General features: G+C 51.7%; 6 protein-coding genes and 1 pseudogene across 7 annotated transcripts; 6 read left to right on the top strand and 1 right to left on the bottom strand.

Annotated features, from left to right (window-relative positions):
- Window positions 1-462: 462 nt before the first annotated feature.
- GCG54_00003608 (putative quinate permease) lies at window positions 463-2,261 on the top strand (the record flags this gene model as incomplete). The annotated part of the gene is made up of 4 exons (XM_045403679.1): window positions 463-868; window positions 927-1,422; window positions 1,485-1,871; window positions 1,901-2,261. 4 exons carry the CDS (start codon window positions 463-465, stop codon window positions 2,259-2,261), a joined length of 1,650 nt encoding a protein of 549 aa, XP_045271019.1.
- Window positions 2,262-2,836: 575 nt separating this feature from the next.
- On the top strand, window positions 2,837-3,674 carry GCG54_00003607 (Pentafunctional AROM polypeptide; the record flags this gene model as incomplete). Its single annotated transcript, XM_045403678.1, has 2 exons — window positions 2,837-3,353; window positions 3,415-3,674. The coding sequence occupies 2 exons, from the start codon at window positions 2,837-2,839 to the stop codon at window positions 3,672-3,674; spliced, it is 777 nt and encodes a 258-aa protein (XP_045271018.1).
- Window positions 3,675-4,278: 604 nt separating this feature from the next.
- GCG54_00003606 (Short chain dehydrogenase yanD) lies at window positions 4,279-5,352 on the top strand (the record flags this gene model as incomplete). The annotated part of the gene is made up of 2 exons (XM_045403677.1): window positions 4,279-5,183; window positions 5,238-5,352. The coding sequence occupies 2 exons, from the start codon at window positions 4,279-4,281 to the stop codon at window positions 5,350-5,352; spliced, it is 1,020 nt and encodes a 339-aa protein (XP_045271017.1).
- A 274-nt stretch (window positions 5,353-5,626) lies between these two features.
- On the bottom strand, window positions 5,627-7,512 carry GCG54_00003605 (uncharacterized protein; the record flags this gene model as incomplete). The annotated part of the gene is made up of 2 exons (XM_045403676.1): window positions 5,627-7,357; window positions 7,408-7,512. 2 exons carry the CDS (start codon window positions 7,510-7,512, stop codon window positions 5,627-5,629), a joined length of 1,836 nt encoding a protein of 611 aa, XP_045271016.1.
- Window positions 7,513-8,262: 750 nt separating this feature from the next.
- GCG54_00003604 (uncharacterized protein) lies at window positions 8,263-9,555 on the top strand (the record flags this gene model as incomplete). The annotated part of the gene is made up of 1 exon (XM_045403675.1): window positions 8,263-9,555. The coding sequence occupies one exon, from the start codon at window positions 8,263-8,265 to the stop codon at window positions 9,553-9,555; it is 1,293 nt and encodes a 430-aa protein (XP_045271015.1).
- Window positions 9,556-11,196: 1,641 nt separating this feature from the next.
- Window positions 11,197-11,735, top strand: GCG54_00003603 (annotated as a pseudogene). Its single transcript has one exon. A coding segment is annotated over exon 1 (539 nt).
- A 1,553-nt stretch (window positions 11,736-13,288) lies between these two features.
- GCG54_00003602 (uncharacterized protein) lies at window positions 13,289-13,966 on the top strand (the record flags this gene model as incomplete). Its single annotated transcript, XM_045403674.1, has 1 exon — window positions 13,289-13,966. A coding segment is annotated over one exon (678 nt), but the record flags the coding sequence as incomplete, so codon positions are not given.
- Between the last annotated feature and the right edge of the window lie 861 nt (window positions 13,967-14,827).

The raw sequence follows: 14,827 nt of genomic DNA, 5'->3' as shown, positions 1-14,827 counted from the left end.
AATGTGCAGATAAGGCGACATGGCTGTGTGAATAACATTTGTTGGCGAGCTCGGCATACCCCACCTTCTGCTGGGCAATACGTCTCTGACCAAATCATGGGATCTCCAATCAAAGAGCAACTCGGCTTTCATTGGCGTGATAGCCCGATTGGCTTCTTGGCATCGGGAAAGAACTCTTCCAATTCAAAACCCCTCTTCAAATCCCTTGGTCATCGTGCATATTTCGAATTAGGGGAGAATATTCACCCTTCGCTTGCTCCAAAAGCTGGGGAAGAGAGGTGTGGATGTCTGGGGTAAGATCTGGGGTAGCACGTCAAAACAGAGTGGATAAACCCACTTCATGTTCATATTAAGCCCACCCGGAGACAGCCTTCTTCGATTATAGGCGGGTTTCTGAGACACATTTGTCATTTCTTCAGTCTGATAGCCCGCTTGTATCGCACGCGATTGAAGTCAGCGACAATGGTCAACATCTTCAAGCGACCCAAGGATGACTCCGCCAACCCCGCGCCGGCGGAGGTCTACAACTGGAGGATCTATGGCCTGGCGGCTTCCGCAGCCATGGGGTCGGCGATGTTTGGATACGATTCTGCGTTCATAGGAGGCACTATGTCGCTTCCATCCTTTCAGAGTCGATTCGGTCTCGATTCATCGACAGGCACCGACCTTGCTGCGCTCAAAGCCAACATCGTCAGCACATTTCAGGGCGGTTGCTTCTTTGGTGTCTTGTTGTGCTACTACTTGGTTGAGCGGCTGGGCCGTCGCTGGGTTCTGATCGGTTGCGGCGCGCTCTTCGACCTTGGCGCGATCTTACAGCTCGTTGCCAGCGGTAATCTGGCCCTCATTTACGCTGGCCGCGTTCTGACAGGTTGGTCACGATGCGATCCCAAGTCATTGCGGTAGCTGACGCATTAAACTAATTACAGGCCTTGCCGTTGGTTCTTCGTCTATGATCATTCCGGTGTACATCTCCGAGTCTGGCCCCCCTGCGATTCGCGGGCGCCTTATCGGAGTATTCGAAATCTTCTTGCAATTCTCTCAGATCATCGGCTTCTGGGTGAATTACGGAGTCAACATACATATTTCAGGAAGCTCTGACACCCAGTGGCATGTGCCATTCGCACTGCAGATTATCCCTGGCAGCCTTCTGTCCATCTGCATGTTTCTTCAGCCCGAGTCTCCTCGCTGGCTTCTGAACGCTGGCCGCACTGATCAAGCGCGAAGGGTTCTGCAACGCCTGCGAAAGCTACCTGCCGACCATCCATATCTGAACTGGGAGATCAACACAGTTCTACAACAGATCGAGGAGGAGACTGCGATGGGCGCAAATAGGGGTCTGTTGGAGAAGCTACGGGAGATCAAGCTCCCGACAAACAGACGCCGTCTTCTGTTGGGCATCGCTCTAATGTTCATCCAAAACATGTAGGTGATCTTCTTCGTGTCATTGTGTTATCTTATTAGAGCACTAACTTCAGCCATTTTAGGTCTGGCATCAACGCTCTCAACTATTATTCACCCTCGATCTTCCAATCCATCGGCTTTACTGGCACTAGCGTGGGTCTTTTGGCTACCGGCATTTTCGGCATTGTCAAAGCATTTGCTACGATGCTTTACATGATATGGGGCGTCGACGCCCTCGGCCGCCGGCAATCCCTTATGATCGGCTCGACCGGCGCCGCGATTGCCCTGTTCTATCTCGGGGCATACGCGAAGCTGTCTGGATCTTTCGAGGCCGGTCAGTTGTCTGCAGGCGATAGGACACCTGGCGCTTATGTCGCTATCGTAATGATCTACATATTCGCCGTTTTCTATGCCATCTCATGGAACGGCATTCCTTGGATCTTCTGGTACATCCTCTCTGACCCTTTTAAGTTCGCGCCCTGCTAACCTTGACCCACAGCGCTGAGATTTTCCCCATGGGTATCCGCTCAATCTGCCTGGTCTTCACAACTTGTGCTCAGTGGCTTGGCCAGTTCACAATTGTCTACTCGACACCGTACATGATGACGGACATCACGTATGGGACGTTCCTGTTATTCGCCTGCTCTGTGGTGTTTGGATTTGTCTTCACCTTCCTCCTCATTCCAGAGACTAAGGGCATCTCTCTTGAAGACATGGACGTACTGTTCACCCGCAAGGGCATGCCTCGCACTTGGCGTCGACAGACTGAGGAGATTATCAACCAGCGTCGGGCGGATGGCCATGCTGATGCTTTGGGACGTGACGAGAAGGAGATTGCAGCGTCTCACCATGAAGCTTAGGGTTTTATATGGCTCATAGGATGTTGAACAATCCCAGCGGGAGCTTTGCCAGCTTCTCGGGCACCTGAGCCACCGCATGCCTGGATATGTTTGGCAACTGGAAGTCATAAGATCTTGCGCTCTCAGTTGCAGTTCAATTGATCTCTTTCTTGGATCGATCACAGAAATTCAACGCTTGGCCCTGAAAACTTCCACTGCAATTGTGAGAACCACGCATTAATCCCTCGTTTTTGCTAGGACATGAGTCGAGCTATGTTATGTAGATCTCGTTAGCCGCTAGTATTAATGTCAGTTGGCTTTGTCAAGACATGATAGCGGATCTCAATGTGACGGCTATTTTCTTTGCCGGCTGTAAGAGACAGGACGGAAGCTATTCCCGGGTTGTGGACGGCGTTGACATCACCCGATGAGCTTTCTCCGAATTTGAACGGCATTAGGACCAACAAAACGCGGGGAAAGGTCTATTCAAAGATCAATACTGCCAAAGTACACGATCACCACCTATGAAGAAGCGCATAGGTATTGGCCTTTTCCACAACCACACTATCAACTTTGCACACGTATTCACCACCGTCATGGCGGACATCATTTTCGATAATCACAACCATGATCCGCGTCGACAAACCTTCATCATACCCCTAACTTATTCAGACATAGCTCTTGGTGCTGCTGATATTCCCCGCATCAGCCATGGTGGTGACATTTGGGAAATGAGAGTCGATCTCCTGAGCCCCTCTCGTGAGCCTCTGGGTACCACGAACTTGCCGCCACTGAGCTACGTCCAAGCTCAGATAAAACTCCTTCGATCTCTGTCTGGCATGCCTATTCTCTTTACTATTCTCACAGCGCCTCAAGGGGGCAAGTTTCCTCCGGACGCCGAGAACGAGGCTCTGGCGTTGATGCTCATGGCTGTGGAAGAGCAGTGCAAATACATTGATGTTGAGATCGAATGGTCTCCTGAAATGATCAACGCTGTCGTTGAGAAGAAAGGAAGCTCGAAGATCATCGCCTCGTTCCATGATTGGACTGGTGATATACGATGGACGAGTGACCTCCTACAGGAGAAGTATGCCACAGCGGACGCTTTCGGAGGTAAACACACCTAAATCGTCAGCTCCATAAAAAGCCTTAGCTGCTAATCCGGACTCCATAGATATCATGAAGCTCAGCATTTTCTCCGCAGATGTCTATGATTGCCACGAGCTTGCTCTATTCGAAAGAAGTCATTCTTCACAAAACCCTAAGCCTCTCCTTGCCGTGGGCATGGGGCAGTATGGCCAGCTTTCGAGGATTCTTTCGCCGATATCACTTGTAACACACGAGCTCCTTCCCGCCCCATCTGCTCCCGGTCAACTCACCCTGGCGGAGTTGAATTGCGGGAGACAGCTGATGGGCCTTCTTCCGAGGCAATAATTCTGGGCCGCGCGAATCTGGTTGCACCTTTGCTCTTGTATAGGTCAGATGTCACAGACGCTTCTCGTCAAAGTACATATGGGAAGGACCCTTCTTGAGAGCTGACATTTCTAATGATCTGACAATGTTTCATCAAGAGAATCGGGCAGATCATGACTTAAGCCCGATTATCTCAATTAATGCTACTGTATTGTCGGACGGGATTCGGAATTACAGAGACGTAAGCGCCACTGCCTGTGCGATGGGTACCAGCTGCTGATCGCTCTTATGCCCTCGACCACATTGTATGCCAAATCAGGAATAGCCTCATTCCGGCTGACATCGCGGCCGTTTCCCAAAAGGGTATACAAACTGGTCGGCGGAGATATGGCAAGGCTTTAATGGAAGATGGTGCAGTCTTTTCAAGTCCATTCGTCAAGATGAATACCAATCGCTCTTGATTTCCGATTGATTTCCAAGGCATCTTTGACAGCCCTTGAGGTATAAGTATTCACGCCCAAGCCCCTCGTCTTCGAGTCATCACTACCAACACACAGCTTCCAACAAAATCATTCTGTTCCTCAGTTTATCATACCGTTGAATCGAAAAGCCAACACGTTTCAATATGACGGGCTCTAAGGATCTCCCTCCCTCAACAGCCTCCTTTGGCAGCGTCTTTTTTCACAATCAATTCTGCGCCAAGCCCCAGTGGCCAGCTCCGAACACCAGCCTTTCAGGCCAAACGGCCATTATTACCGGCGGCAATGCTGGACTTGGCTACGAAGCAGCCATTCAGTTGCTTGACTTGAAGCTGTCGCATTTGATCCTCGCCGTCCGGTCCCTCGAAAGGGGAGAGGACGCAGCAGCCAAACTCCGCAAGCAGCATCCTAGCGCCACCATCGACGTATGGCAACTCGACATGAACTCGTATGACTCCATCCAAGCATTTGCCCGTCGATCTGAAAGCCATCTACCTCGAATCGACATCGTCATTCTCAATGCCGGCATTATGAAGATGTCCTTCTCCAAGAATCCGAGCACCGGGCATGAGGAGACACTGCAGGTCAACTACTTGTCCACAGTGTTGCTCGCCGTCCTTCTACTGCCCGTCCTGAAGGCTAAGCGTAAGCCCGACAGCGACCCTGCGCACCTAACCATCGTCAACGCTGCATTGACGCTCGCCGCAAGCTTCCCCAACAGGGATGCCAAACCCCTGCTACCGTCCTTTGACGACCCCAAGACATTCAGCTCCGAAACATACAACTCGTCCAAGCTTCTAGCTCACATGTTCCTGTGGAAGCTTGCCGAAATTGTTTCTGCCGACGACGTTATCGTCAACCTGTCAGATCCAGCCTGGTGCAGGGGCACTGCCTTAGGCCGAGATGCACCCGGCTTCCTGAGGTGGGGTCTTTGGGCCTTTGGGGCAACGGGTAGAACCCCGAGGGTCGGCGCTTCTTGCTTTGTTGATGCTGTGGTGAATAAGGGGAAAGAATCCCATGGATGCTTTCTGATGAGCTGGAATATTCATCCGTAAGTTGACACAGCCTACCCTCGTCGGCTGCTTAGATTGCTTACACGTTTTAGATTTGCTGCCTTCCTTTACACACAAGAAGGCAAGAATGTCACAGAACGGCTATGGATTGAAACGATGGATGAGTTGGAGTTTGCCGGTGCTCGTGGTATATTAAAGTCGGTGTAGGGCAAGCCCGCCTTGCGGCCTCATGCAGGTGGGAAACCAAAACCAAGCTTTTGTTGCGGTCGATTAGAATCATGTTCAGCATTCATTTTGTTCAGGTATCGCAATCCATTGTGCCTATCTAGTTCCGGACTAACGAGTGACGCTCTTTCCCTTCCTTTGTATTTCAATCATACTTGGTGTATGAATAGAAACGGGGCGGCTTGAGATCCCATTCTCTAACACTCGTTCCGCACCCTAGTCCTGGTATCTGTTCATTTTTGCTGTTGCTTGAACCCTATTCTGAGGTTTGTTTCTCAGAATCACAGATCAAGCCAGGACTTATAACCGATCTTCTCCAGCCTCTCCAAACGTTGGCGTAAATTGGCAAGTCGCTGAGCGGCGGAAATCTGCCGAGCATCTCGTCCTCTGCCACACTCAGTCTCTGCGCCACCATCTCATTGTCGTGATGCGAGCGCTGTAATCTCCATGACACTCTGTTTATCTTCAGGTATTTCAAGCTCGGCAACGTGATAGCGATCCTCCGAGCGTTTGCCTCCCACGTTGGATAGTCGCATGGGTGGGCAAAGTTCTCCCAATGGTCTGCCATGTAGCTGACGATCATCAAGTTTTCGATCGTGACCATTCCGTCGAGAAGTAGAAGTAACTCTGGCATGTTCAGGTCTGCACTTCCGACGAAAAGACGCATGCTTTGGACCCATGTGCATTCTCCCGGCCGATGAGGGTTCGTAAGGCTTAGATGATTGGAATCACCTACTCCTAGCCTGCCCGGGAACCCGAAACATTCACTCAAGACGTCGGGCACAATGGGAGAGTCAGCATGAATCCAATGAATCGGTCGTAAGACCGACGCCAAGTCGCTTGCTGTGAAGCTGTCCAACGGGTTTTCAGCTCTCTTCCGGGCTCGCGCGCGGGAAACAGCTTCGAAGAGCTCGGCACCGGCCTCCCAGTAGTCAACTCCATCATTGCAGAGGGTAAGTTGGTCTTTGAAGGGCGTCTCTGCCACTTGGATGAGCCATTCCATGATGTCGCCGTCCATGTTGTCGAACGAGAATTTGCGGAGCCGTGGCATTGTGTCGTACGTGATGGATCTGTATGGCATCGACAGCATTCTTAGGTGAGGCGGAGCCACCATCGATTCGTCAGGGTACCGGTGATTGTTGAAAATGCGAAGTTCTTCGAGCACCTCCAGATCGGTGAGGGATTTGATGTATCCGATGCTTGGCTGGGTGTGAACGACAAAGCCGATATCGTTGTGGAGCGTCAGCTTGCGAAGCTTGAGGGGCGGTTTCCCTAGCGCTTTGTAGTCGCTGCTTAGGCTGATCAAGAAATCACTCCAGTTGCAGTAGGCTTCCAAATCCCAGGTGATACTTCTGCATATCGGAGATCGCATTGACAGGCTCAGTTCCTCCACCTGCGGTTTCGACGACAGTATTCCAGCTATCCACTCCGACCACAACGCACTCCACCTGATGCCCATCATATGCAGGGTAGTGAGGTTCGAGAACTCCGGAAATCGCATGACGCCAACTACATCCTGGACACGCTGGCCAATGCCTCCTCGGTGAGGGGCATGAGGGAATGCCTGCTCGAGTGAGAGAGATTGCAGCATTGGGCAGGAGCTATGGAGGCAATCGAGCGTCTCCGCCGAAACGAAGTATTCCTCCAGGCGTTCACACGAAGCACGTGACTGTGCAGAGAAAGTGAATTGGCGTAGATCGGGGCACCGCTTCACGATCTGGCAGATTGCTCCGTTGAGTATGGGGCCGTATCTGGCGGCGGCTTCTGTTCGGGTGTAGTTCAGCTGGTCCATCTGCAGGAGCGACAGCTTTCGTGTGTATCGAAGGCTTGGGCTGTTTAGAAGGGCTTCGAAGTTTTCTGAGTCGGGTTCGATGCAATGAATGTGGGTATGTTTGACGACAAGATGCTCATAGAGAGATTGGGAAAAGACAGCGTTGAACATCCTGTTGACCAGACACAGCGAGTGAAGATGGTGCCTGTCGTGGATCTAGAATAAAGTTAGTGATCGAAGGGGATATGTACCAGTCGTCTACTCACGTATGGCTCGAGCAGACTCAGAAGGTCGTCGTTCCCCATAAACTCCCTCATGCGCTCACAGCCCGGATTCCACGCCGGTGTCGGAAGACCAGGGCTCGAGGCCATGTTTCTCATTCGCGAAGGGGGCAGATCTGAGGCAGGCGTGGGCAACTAGAGCGTTGCGAAGATGGAGACTGCAAAGACTTCCAAGGAAAAAAGGTTTTCGAAGGCTGGTTCAGGTGGGCAATAGATGTTGCTGCCGATGTTGGAGTGGCAGATGAAGGTGATGCTGCTGAGAAGATCGTTTTGAGGCGCACCTTATGTTTTGAATGACTGATGAAAAATTAGGCGGAGACTTCTATTGGCTCTGAGGGCCATTCACTGGCCAAAATGCAACTCACCTTCTCACTTGGACTTTCACCCAAATGGGAAAGAGCCCTCTATTGGGCCCTCCGTAGGGGCATAGAAACTGCTTCAAATTGCCCACCCCGCGTCTTTCATATAATTATCGCCATAGAAAGGTCTAGCCAACGCGTCAAATGTGTTGTCTTTCTCCTCTAGGCTGGTGATTTGTCAACCCGAAGCCTCTCTAGTCAAAGAAACCCACACTGATATTGTACCTCGAAGAATCGCGGGAGCCCTAGAAACCGCAAGTGCGCGTGATCAGACGACAAAAGGTGAAAGAAACTGGACAGCTGAAGTTCTCACTCGCGCTTACCTTGAGTTACTCCTACCTTCCTTCTTGAAGTTTGCTTCTCGCCAAGACTTCTAACTCTTCCATATTCACCTCACGAGGTCAAGATATTTCAAGGGCTCTCCCATCCACCACTCTCTCCCACACACAACACCACGTCAGTGAATATCGCATACATCACGATGGACGCCGACAACTCGCTCTTCGGCTCGCCTGAGCCTTCGAAGATAGCTTTGCCCGGTAATCTGCAAGGCGACATTCCTCGGAGCGTCCCCCAGACCGTTGCGCCTCAAGATGTCCTTCTGAACGCGAGCCTCCCGTCTGGCCAGGCATCCACTCCATCTGCTCCGTCTTCCAGCCCGTTCGGTCGTTCTCAGACTGTCGCTTCGTCTCCGAGTCCAGCTCCCTCTCCCGCCTCCACCGCCACCGCTGTTGCCGCTTCCGGATCCGCCAGCCCCGAGGGCCAGCGAAAGTGTACCAAGTGCAAGAAGGACTTCCCCTCCTCGTCTTTCTTCAGCAGACGCTCCATGGGCAACGTCGAGTACTTCGCCCACTGCGATGATTGCCGTGCGAAGCGAAGAAAGTCCGCCGCTGCTACCAAGGCCCGGAAGGACGCTGAGAAGAAGGCGGAGAAGGACAAGCAACACGCCGACCAGGAAGAGCAACAGCGACAGAAAGATCATGAGTCGTTCCAGCAAGGTACAGAGCATCGCGACGCACAGCGAGAGAAGCTTGCGTCCCAGCACCGAGAGCTGCAGGAGCTTGAGCAGCACCGTCTTGACAAGATCGACTACTACCACCACCACTCGATGAGCCGTTTCGAGCCGCAGAAGTACGATGGCCTGGATTACGACGGCATGAATTTCGAGGACGACATGGAGGCCCTCGCCAAGAATTCGCCCTCTCCTTATGTATCGCCCAGCGCCTTCTTGCCTTCCGAGAGCGACTTCGAGCCCAAGCTTTCTCCCAATGACATCGGCTCTGGAACCGCGCTCCAGCATGGCAATACTGACTTCGGTTCTATCGACCACAACGTTGCCATACCTCACACCGCCGGCCACAACAGCGTCGACAACAACTCACTCAAACCTCCTGCCGCCGTCACTGACTTGTTCGTCGACCCCCTTCCCGCCGCCGAGGGAGCAACCGGCGAAATCCCTCGAGGTCAGCTGCTCGACTACGACCACTTCGAGCAGACTACCACCGTGGTCATGAAGACCCGCATGTCGGACGACATCCACAAGATGCGCGCCGATTACGAGCGCCGCAAATTCAACGACGCGCGCCACAAGTGCCCGTTCCTGCTCACGCAAGACGACAAGGAGATCGACCGACTTTGGAAGAGAAGAGAGGCGGCCATCACCCTGGACCTGATGGTCGTTCCAATCCCCGAGCCGCAGCCTATCTTTGGTCAGTCGTACGAGGATGGCTCCCACCGCAACGTCGCCGGCGCCTACGACTTCCCCATGCATTGAATTTGAGACTTTGGGATGGCTTGCTTGCTTGTATGTATGATAAGGGCGGACACGGATTGGCTTGGTTTCTGTATGTTGCTCTGAGACAGAGAAGGAAGGGCATGAATGACCCTGGAAACGATGTCAACTAGATTGGAATCCTACTTTACTTGAGTGTTGCCAGCTTCCACTGAGACGCGTCGTGATGTTCATGTCGACGCTGAAGATGACGCGTTTGTTTGCCATGGTGAAGACATTCTCTGCTCCGCAAAGGAGTGGTGACCGTGCAGAGAAATCATGCCAACCAATCGCAAATCCATCCATCAGCTCATTTCAAGCCATACCTCCGGCTCATGCTGACTGAGTTAGCTGGCAGGGAACAGAGGTTGAACATCGAGAATCAACGTCATTCAATGAGTGAGTACGTACTCCGGAGTTACGTGCCTCCAGCCCGAACAGGTGTGGCCAATTCGAGCCGTTTATCTGTCCCCACTCCACACGTGAGATCGCGAAGCGCACAGGCCAGCGCGAAAAGGACCCACCGAAAGACAAAAAAAAAAACAGTATCTCTTCAACGCGAAATTTTCTGAGCCTCAGTTTTTCTCTCTTCTCCATCACCCGTTCTGAGAGCGCACGCTGCCCTCAGAGCGTCAAGCCGGGTCGGTAAGTCACCAAGAAATTTCATTCCATCTCGCAGCACGCCTCCCTTTACATGATTAAATGTTCCACCTTATTCGCAGTTTCCACGCAAGACGTCACTCGAGCCTTTGAGACGTACGATGAGCGCATAACCTTCCTTGGATGTATGACCTACAGGGTTGTTTTGTATCTTTTTTGACGGAGTCAGACTTGGCTTGGAACAGTCGCTAACGATCCAACCAGATGTGCGTATCGAAAGAGATGTAGGTGCATTGGCTCGGCCTCGGGAAGGAGACAGCTAAGACGTCGCGACTTGCGGCGTCGAGATTGGGAACCCGCGCCTCATCGTCATTCTGTCGTTTACGGGCTGCGAGCCTCGCTTGCCCATGCAAATAGTTAGAGAGACCATGAATAGAACTGCCTCGGAATGCCATCATTGCCCCCTTTCAGTGAAGTTATTGCTCCGTTGGCCGATTGTGGTTGGATTGGATGAGTGTCGCCCGTTATGTCATTGCGGCGACTAACCTGCGAAGGACGAAGACCAGTCACTGCAATCGACACTTGAAGTCTGAGACGCAGAGGTTCTCCCTCCAGCCACTGGTTGCATCAGTTTGCGGGCTGCGAAGAAGCATACTTGCGCGACAGCATACACCAAGTGGAATGCACTTGAAGCCGGGAAACCACGGCTAGATCGATCGTTCCAAGGCACACACACGCAAGGCAGGAGTCGGGTTTCCCGCCTGCGTTGTTTCAAGTAAAGGAATCATGATTTCCGGTAGACTGTCGCCCTGCTTGGCAAGAGGGCTGGGGGGCATGCGAGTCTGAGACATTTGGAGGAATGAGCATCACGGTGGCTGGGCAACTGGTTCGCCGGTCAGTGGCGAGCTCATGGGCCAAAATATAAATGAGCCCTGCCTTCCCTTAAGGTCGTCTGCAATATTCTTCAATCCCACTCATCCTGCAGATTTTATTTTGCCCCTGCTATCCCTCATGCCATTTCTCTTGACCACGAATCACTGAACGATGGGCGACTTTCTGTACAACCGTACGCAGAAGGAGAACGAGGTGATGGCCATCATTGGCTACACTTTTGAAGACCGTGACCGCTTGTGGGAGGCCCTCCAAGGGAAGGGGTCCCTAGTGACCCACATTGGTGGTCTCCCAGTGCATGAGAAAAACAGAATGTTGGCTTTGATCGGTGACAAGATTGTCGGCTTGGTCATCATCCGCGACGAATACCGCGCCGGCCGCACTAAAGGTACCGCAAAGCAAATCTACAACGCCGACGTGCCTCAGCAAGCTAATAGTCAGTAGGTCAAGCCACCATGCGCGTCTCTGAGCTCGCCTGCGATTCACGGCTCGAAGCTCTTTGCGACAACATTGGTCTAACGCAATGGATCAATGTCAGTCCTTTCCATGGCGGACTTGTCTCCAACGACAATAAATCCGCAACTGTTGAAGCCCTCGTCGGGGCTGTTTTCGAGGAGGCGGGCGAAGCCGCCGCGAAAAGGGTGATGCAAAACATGGGCATCATCGAGCCTACTACCACTGAGCCTGTCTGAAGTGTCTTGGCCACACGGTAACGTACCAAACCCTCCCCCAACCAATGGCTATACTGCGCCTGTGTCGGTGGGAGAGCATTCGTCGGTGCTTAAGCGTCGTTGAAGTCTCTTTCACCGGTCAACGCAGGAGCATATTAACGGACTAGTACTGCCCTGACCAGAGGGAACCCGGGAAACCCTGCCAAAAGGCATCCGGCGTCCAATACGGTTGTGCTCTACCGCTTCCGCCCACTCCCTTCAGCCCACTCACCGGTCGAGGGAGGGATTTTGAGGCAAGCTGGGGCTTTGCCTGAGTGTTGACATCCCTCGGACCGGACGCTTCGAAGAATGTGTGGAATCTGCAGAGCACGCCCGTCGTTGGACATCGGATGCCTTTTGGCGGGTGTTCCGGGGTTCTCTCTGGCCGTGGGCCTTTTTGCAGGGTAGGCGGGAGCCCCGGCCTTCCTACCTGGGCAACCTGAAGCTGTGGGCCGTGAATAAGGAAAGCTGGTGATTCTCATTGAGGTCTTCAGGTTCTAATTCATGGATAGAACGGGTCGAAAATTGTGGGAAGCATGCTTGCTGGTGCATTTCAGGTGCATGGGATATTGATGGGATGGATGGAGAAGTTTGGGAGTGAAGATGAGTCCAGACGCTCGCTGCAAATCTTGAACTCTTTGGGGAGATGTTTTCCCGCACGGTTGGCTCGCACACGAAGGCCTTCATACCTTTCTGTTTGATTGAAACTGTTGCATCTCAAAGGTTGCCACGGTGGTCTTTCATTTTGTTCTGTTTCAACAACAGACGTATTCTTTATCACAATAAACTTATTTCGAGCTGGGCGAGGCTCTTCAAGAAGCAGAACATACATGACTTGCCTCTCCTGTGAAGATGACAAAGCCCTGGCGCATTCTTCAAGGTTAACAACTGGGACCATGGAGTAAATATTTGATGAGTGCAGACTTCATGTGAAGTCTCGTGTCGCATGCTATGTTAGCTTCCAAAAGGGTCACTTCAGGTCTCAGGAATATCTCCAAAAACATGAATAACCTAGGGGGGCACCAATCGCGGCTTATGAAACCATACTGACTGTATTCTGTCTCTATTCTGTACTATATATCGTCTCGTCAATTACATTTTCAATAATCTGTCATCTCTATCATTCCCGCTACATATGATTTTGTATATGCCACCTACTTAAGCCCAGACCTTATAGAACTTTATCCTATGTGGTGAACGGCCATGCCTATTAACGGTCAACTAGCATGTCTCCTTGGTTATTCGAAGAGGCTATGGGGGTGTTTAATGTAAGGTGTTAGGCGAGAGGAATTCGCTGTATCCGGTTCCCTAACATAGAGTGGATGTGGTTGGTAGGGTGCATGACGCCGGAAGACCAAAATTGGGCATTGACATGGGTCTCAAATAGGCAAGTGGAATGGCCGAACCCGGTCAGCGTAGGGAGCGATGGTCCCCTGAGTCGATTGATTCTTATTTAAACCGCCCATTCCATCCTCATTACCGTCGTCGTCGTTGTCATATAAGTAGCGCCAGACTCCCTCGTGGCTTTTTCATGCATGGATTCAACGAAGATACCCATCACAGCGCCGCCTGGCACCGACATCATCTATGACCCTTCTTACATCACTGAAAATACAACTCTCCCCCGGTCCGAGGAATTTGAACTGCGGAAGCCCCAGGGGTGCCCCGAAAATGAGCTTCTCGTCTGGCCCTTCCCCGGGCCACTGAGCGACATACGAGTCTTGGATCCCACGGCATCTCCTCAGGAGACCTACGCGAAGAGGCAACCATTTGTTTTTCCTGGCGCCGATGGAGTCTCGCAAACCTTTCATCCAATCGCCTCATTGCCCGCCTGCTACCCCCTCGTTTCTGGCCTTACTGTCGAGGTTGACCACCTGAAAGAGTTTGAATCTGTGTGCCACAGAATCTCCGAACAGCACGAGTTCGAGCTAGACGAAGACGGAAACGAGGTCAGCGAATATTGCATCGACGAAGAATGTCAAGACCACCCCTGGCGATATTATCAAAATCCGCCAAAGCTACATGTCGACGCCAAGCAGAAACCGTTCGTCACGTTGGGTGAGGTGGTAGTGGCAGTTCACGAATGGCTTCATACACTTCACGACGATATCATTCTCGCCGAGTCGGCAACGTTTGGGGATGCGTGGGGTCAGCAATGGCCGCCATTCATACCGCGAGACACAATGTTCTGGATCGACGGGTGCGCGGCGAGTGGGTACGTGACTTTGACTCAACAGGGTCCCAATGGAAGTGGAAACGGGCACGATAGAGATAAATATTGGGAGGAACGGTTGGGGCGGATGGCACAGAAGCGGAAGCGACTGATGGACGAGGCTGGGTTTACTACAACTACGGATTAGTCTCGTTGAATGATTGTATCCTAGATGTGACAAGCTTGGTAACCCTTTCGTAATGACTAGATGGAAAGTAACTCAAAGACATTTGCCTTGGAGGTTGGACGCTTCAGGCTCTCAAGGTGTTAGGGAACTATACTGTAAAAAACCAGCAAGGTGAAAGCCACAAGAGTGTATAATCCACCACAGCCGTCTTCACTCTTCGAGCTGGAGATATTTCTTCTGCTGGATGCCTATTCTCCGTCGATTTCACGGCTGGCCATCAGTGATCCGGGGAAACGTGCCCCCAAATAACTTAGTGTTTTGATAGAAGGGGGCTTCGAACTGAGAGACAAAGCCATCAAGTTATACCCACAAACTGTGTTTTTTCATTGTTCTAAGCTACTCACACTTCGTTGATTGCAATTCCAGTAATCCGTCGTTTCCATCATTTCCACACGAAAACTCGTACTTGACTACTACTCAAGCCCAGACCTTGCGGAACTTCTCATCAAACTCCTGCTGCAAGAGTCTAAATGCCCAGTATACCTTCACCAAACCTGTTCCATCATCTTCATCCCAGCTAGGAGGGTCCCTAGAAGACTCTTTCGTGCTGCCATTCATGTCAGAGGAGTCGTTAGCGTCGTTATTAGAATTATTGCTATCCATCTAAGACTCTAGAACTAGGCTTCAAACTATCTATAGATATCTATATAGGTATATACCTATATAATCTATAGG

This window comes from Colletotrichum gloeosporioides (assembly GCF_011800055.1).
Source record: "Colletotrichum gloeosporioides strain Lc1 chromosome Unknown consensus_5, whole genome shotgun sequence".
NCBI lineage: Eukaryota > Fungi > Ascomycota > Sordariomycetes > Glomerellales > Glomerellaceae > Colletotrichum > Colletotrichum gloeosporioides.
This window is presented reverse-complemented; position numbering and strand designations above follow the sequence as displayed.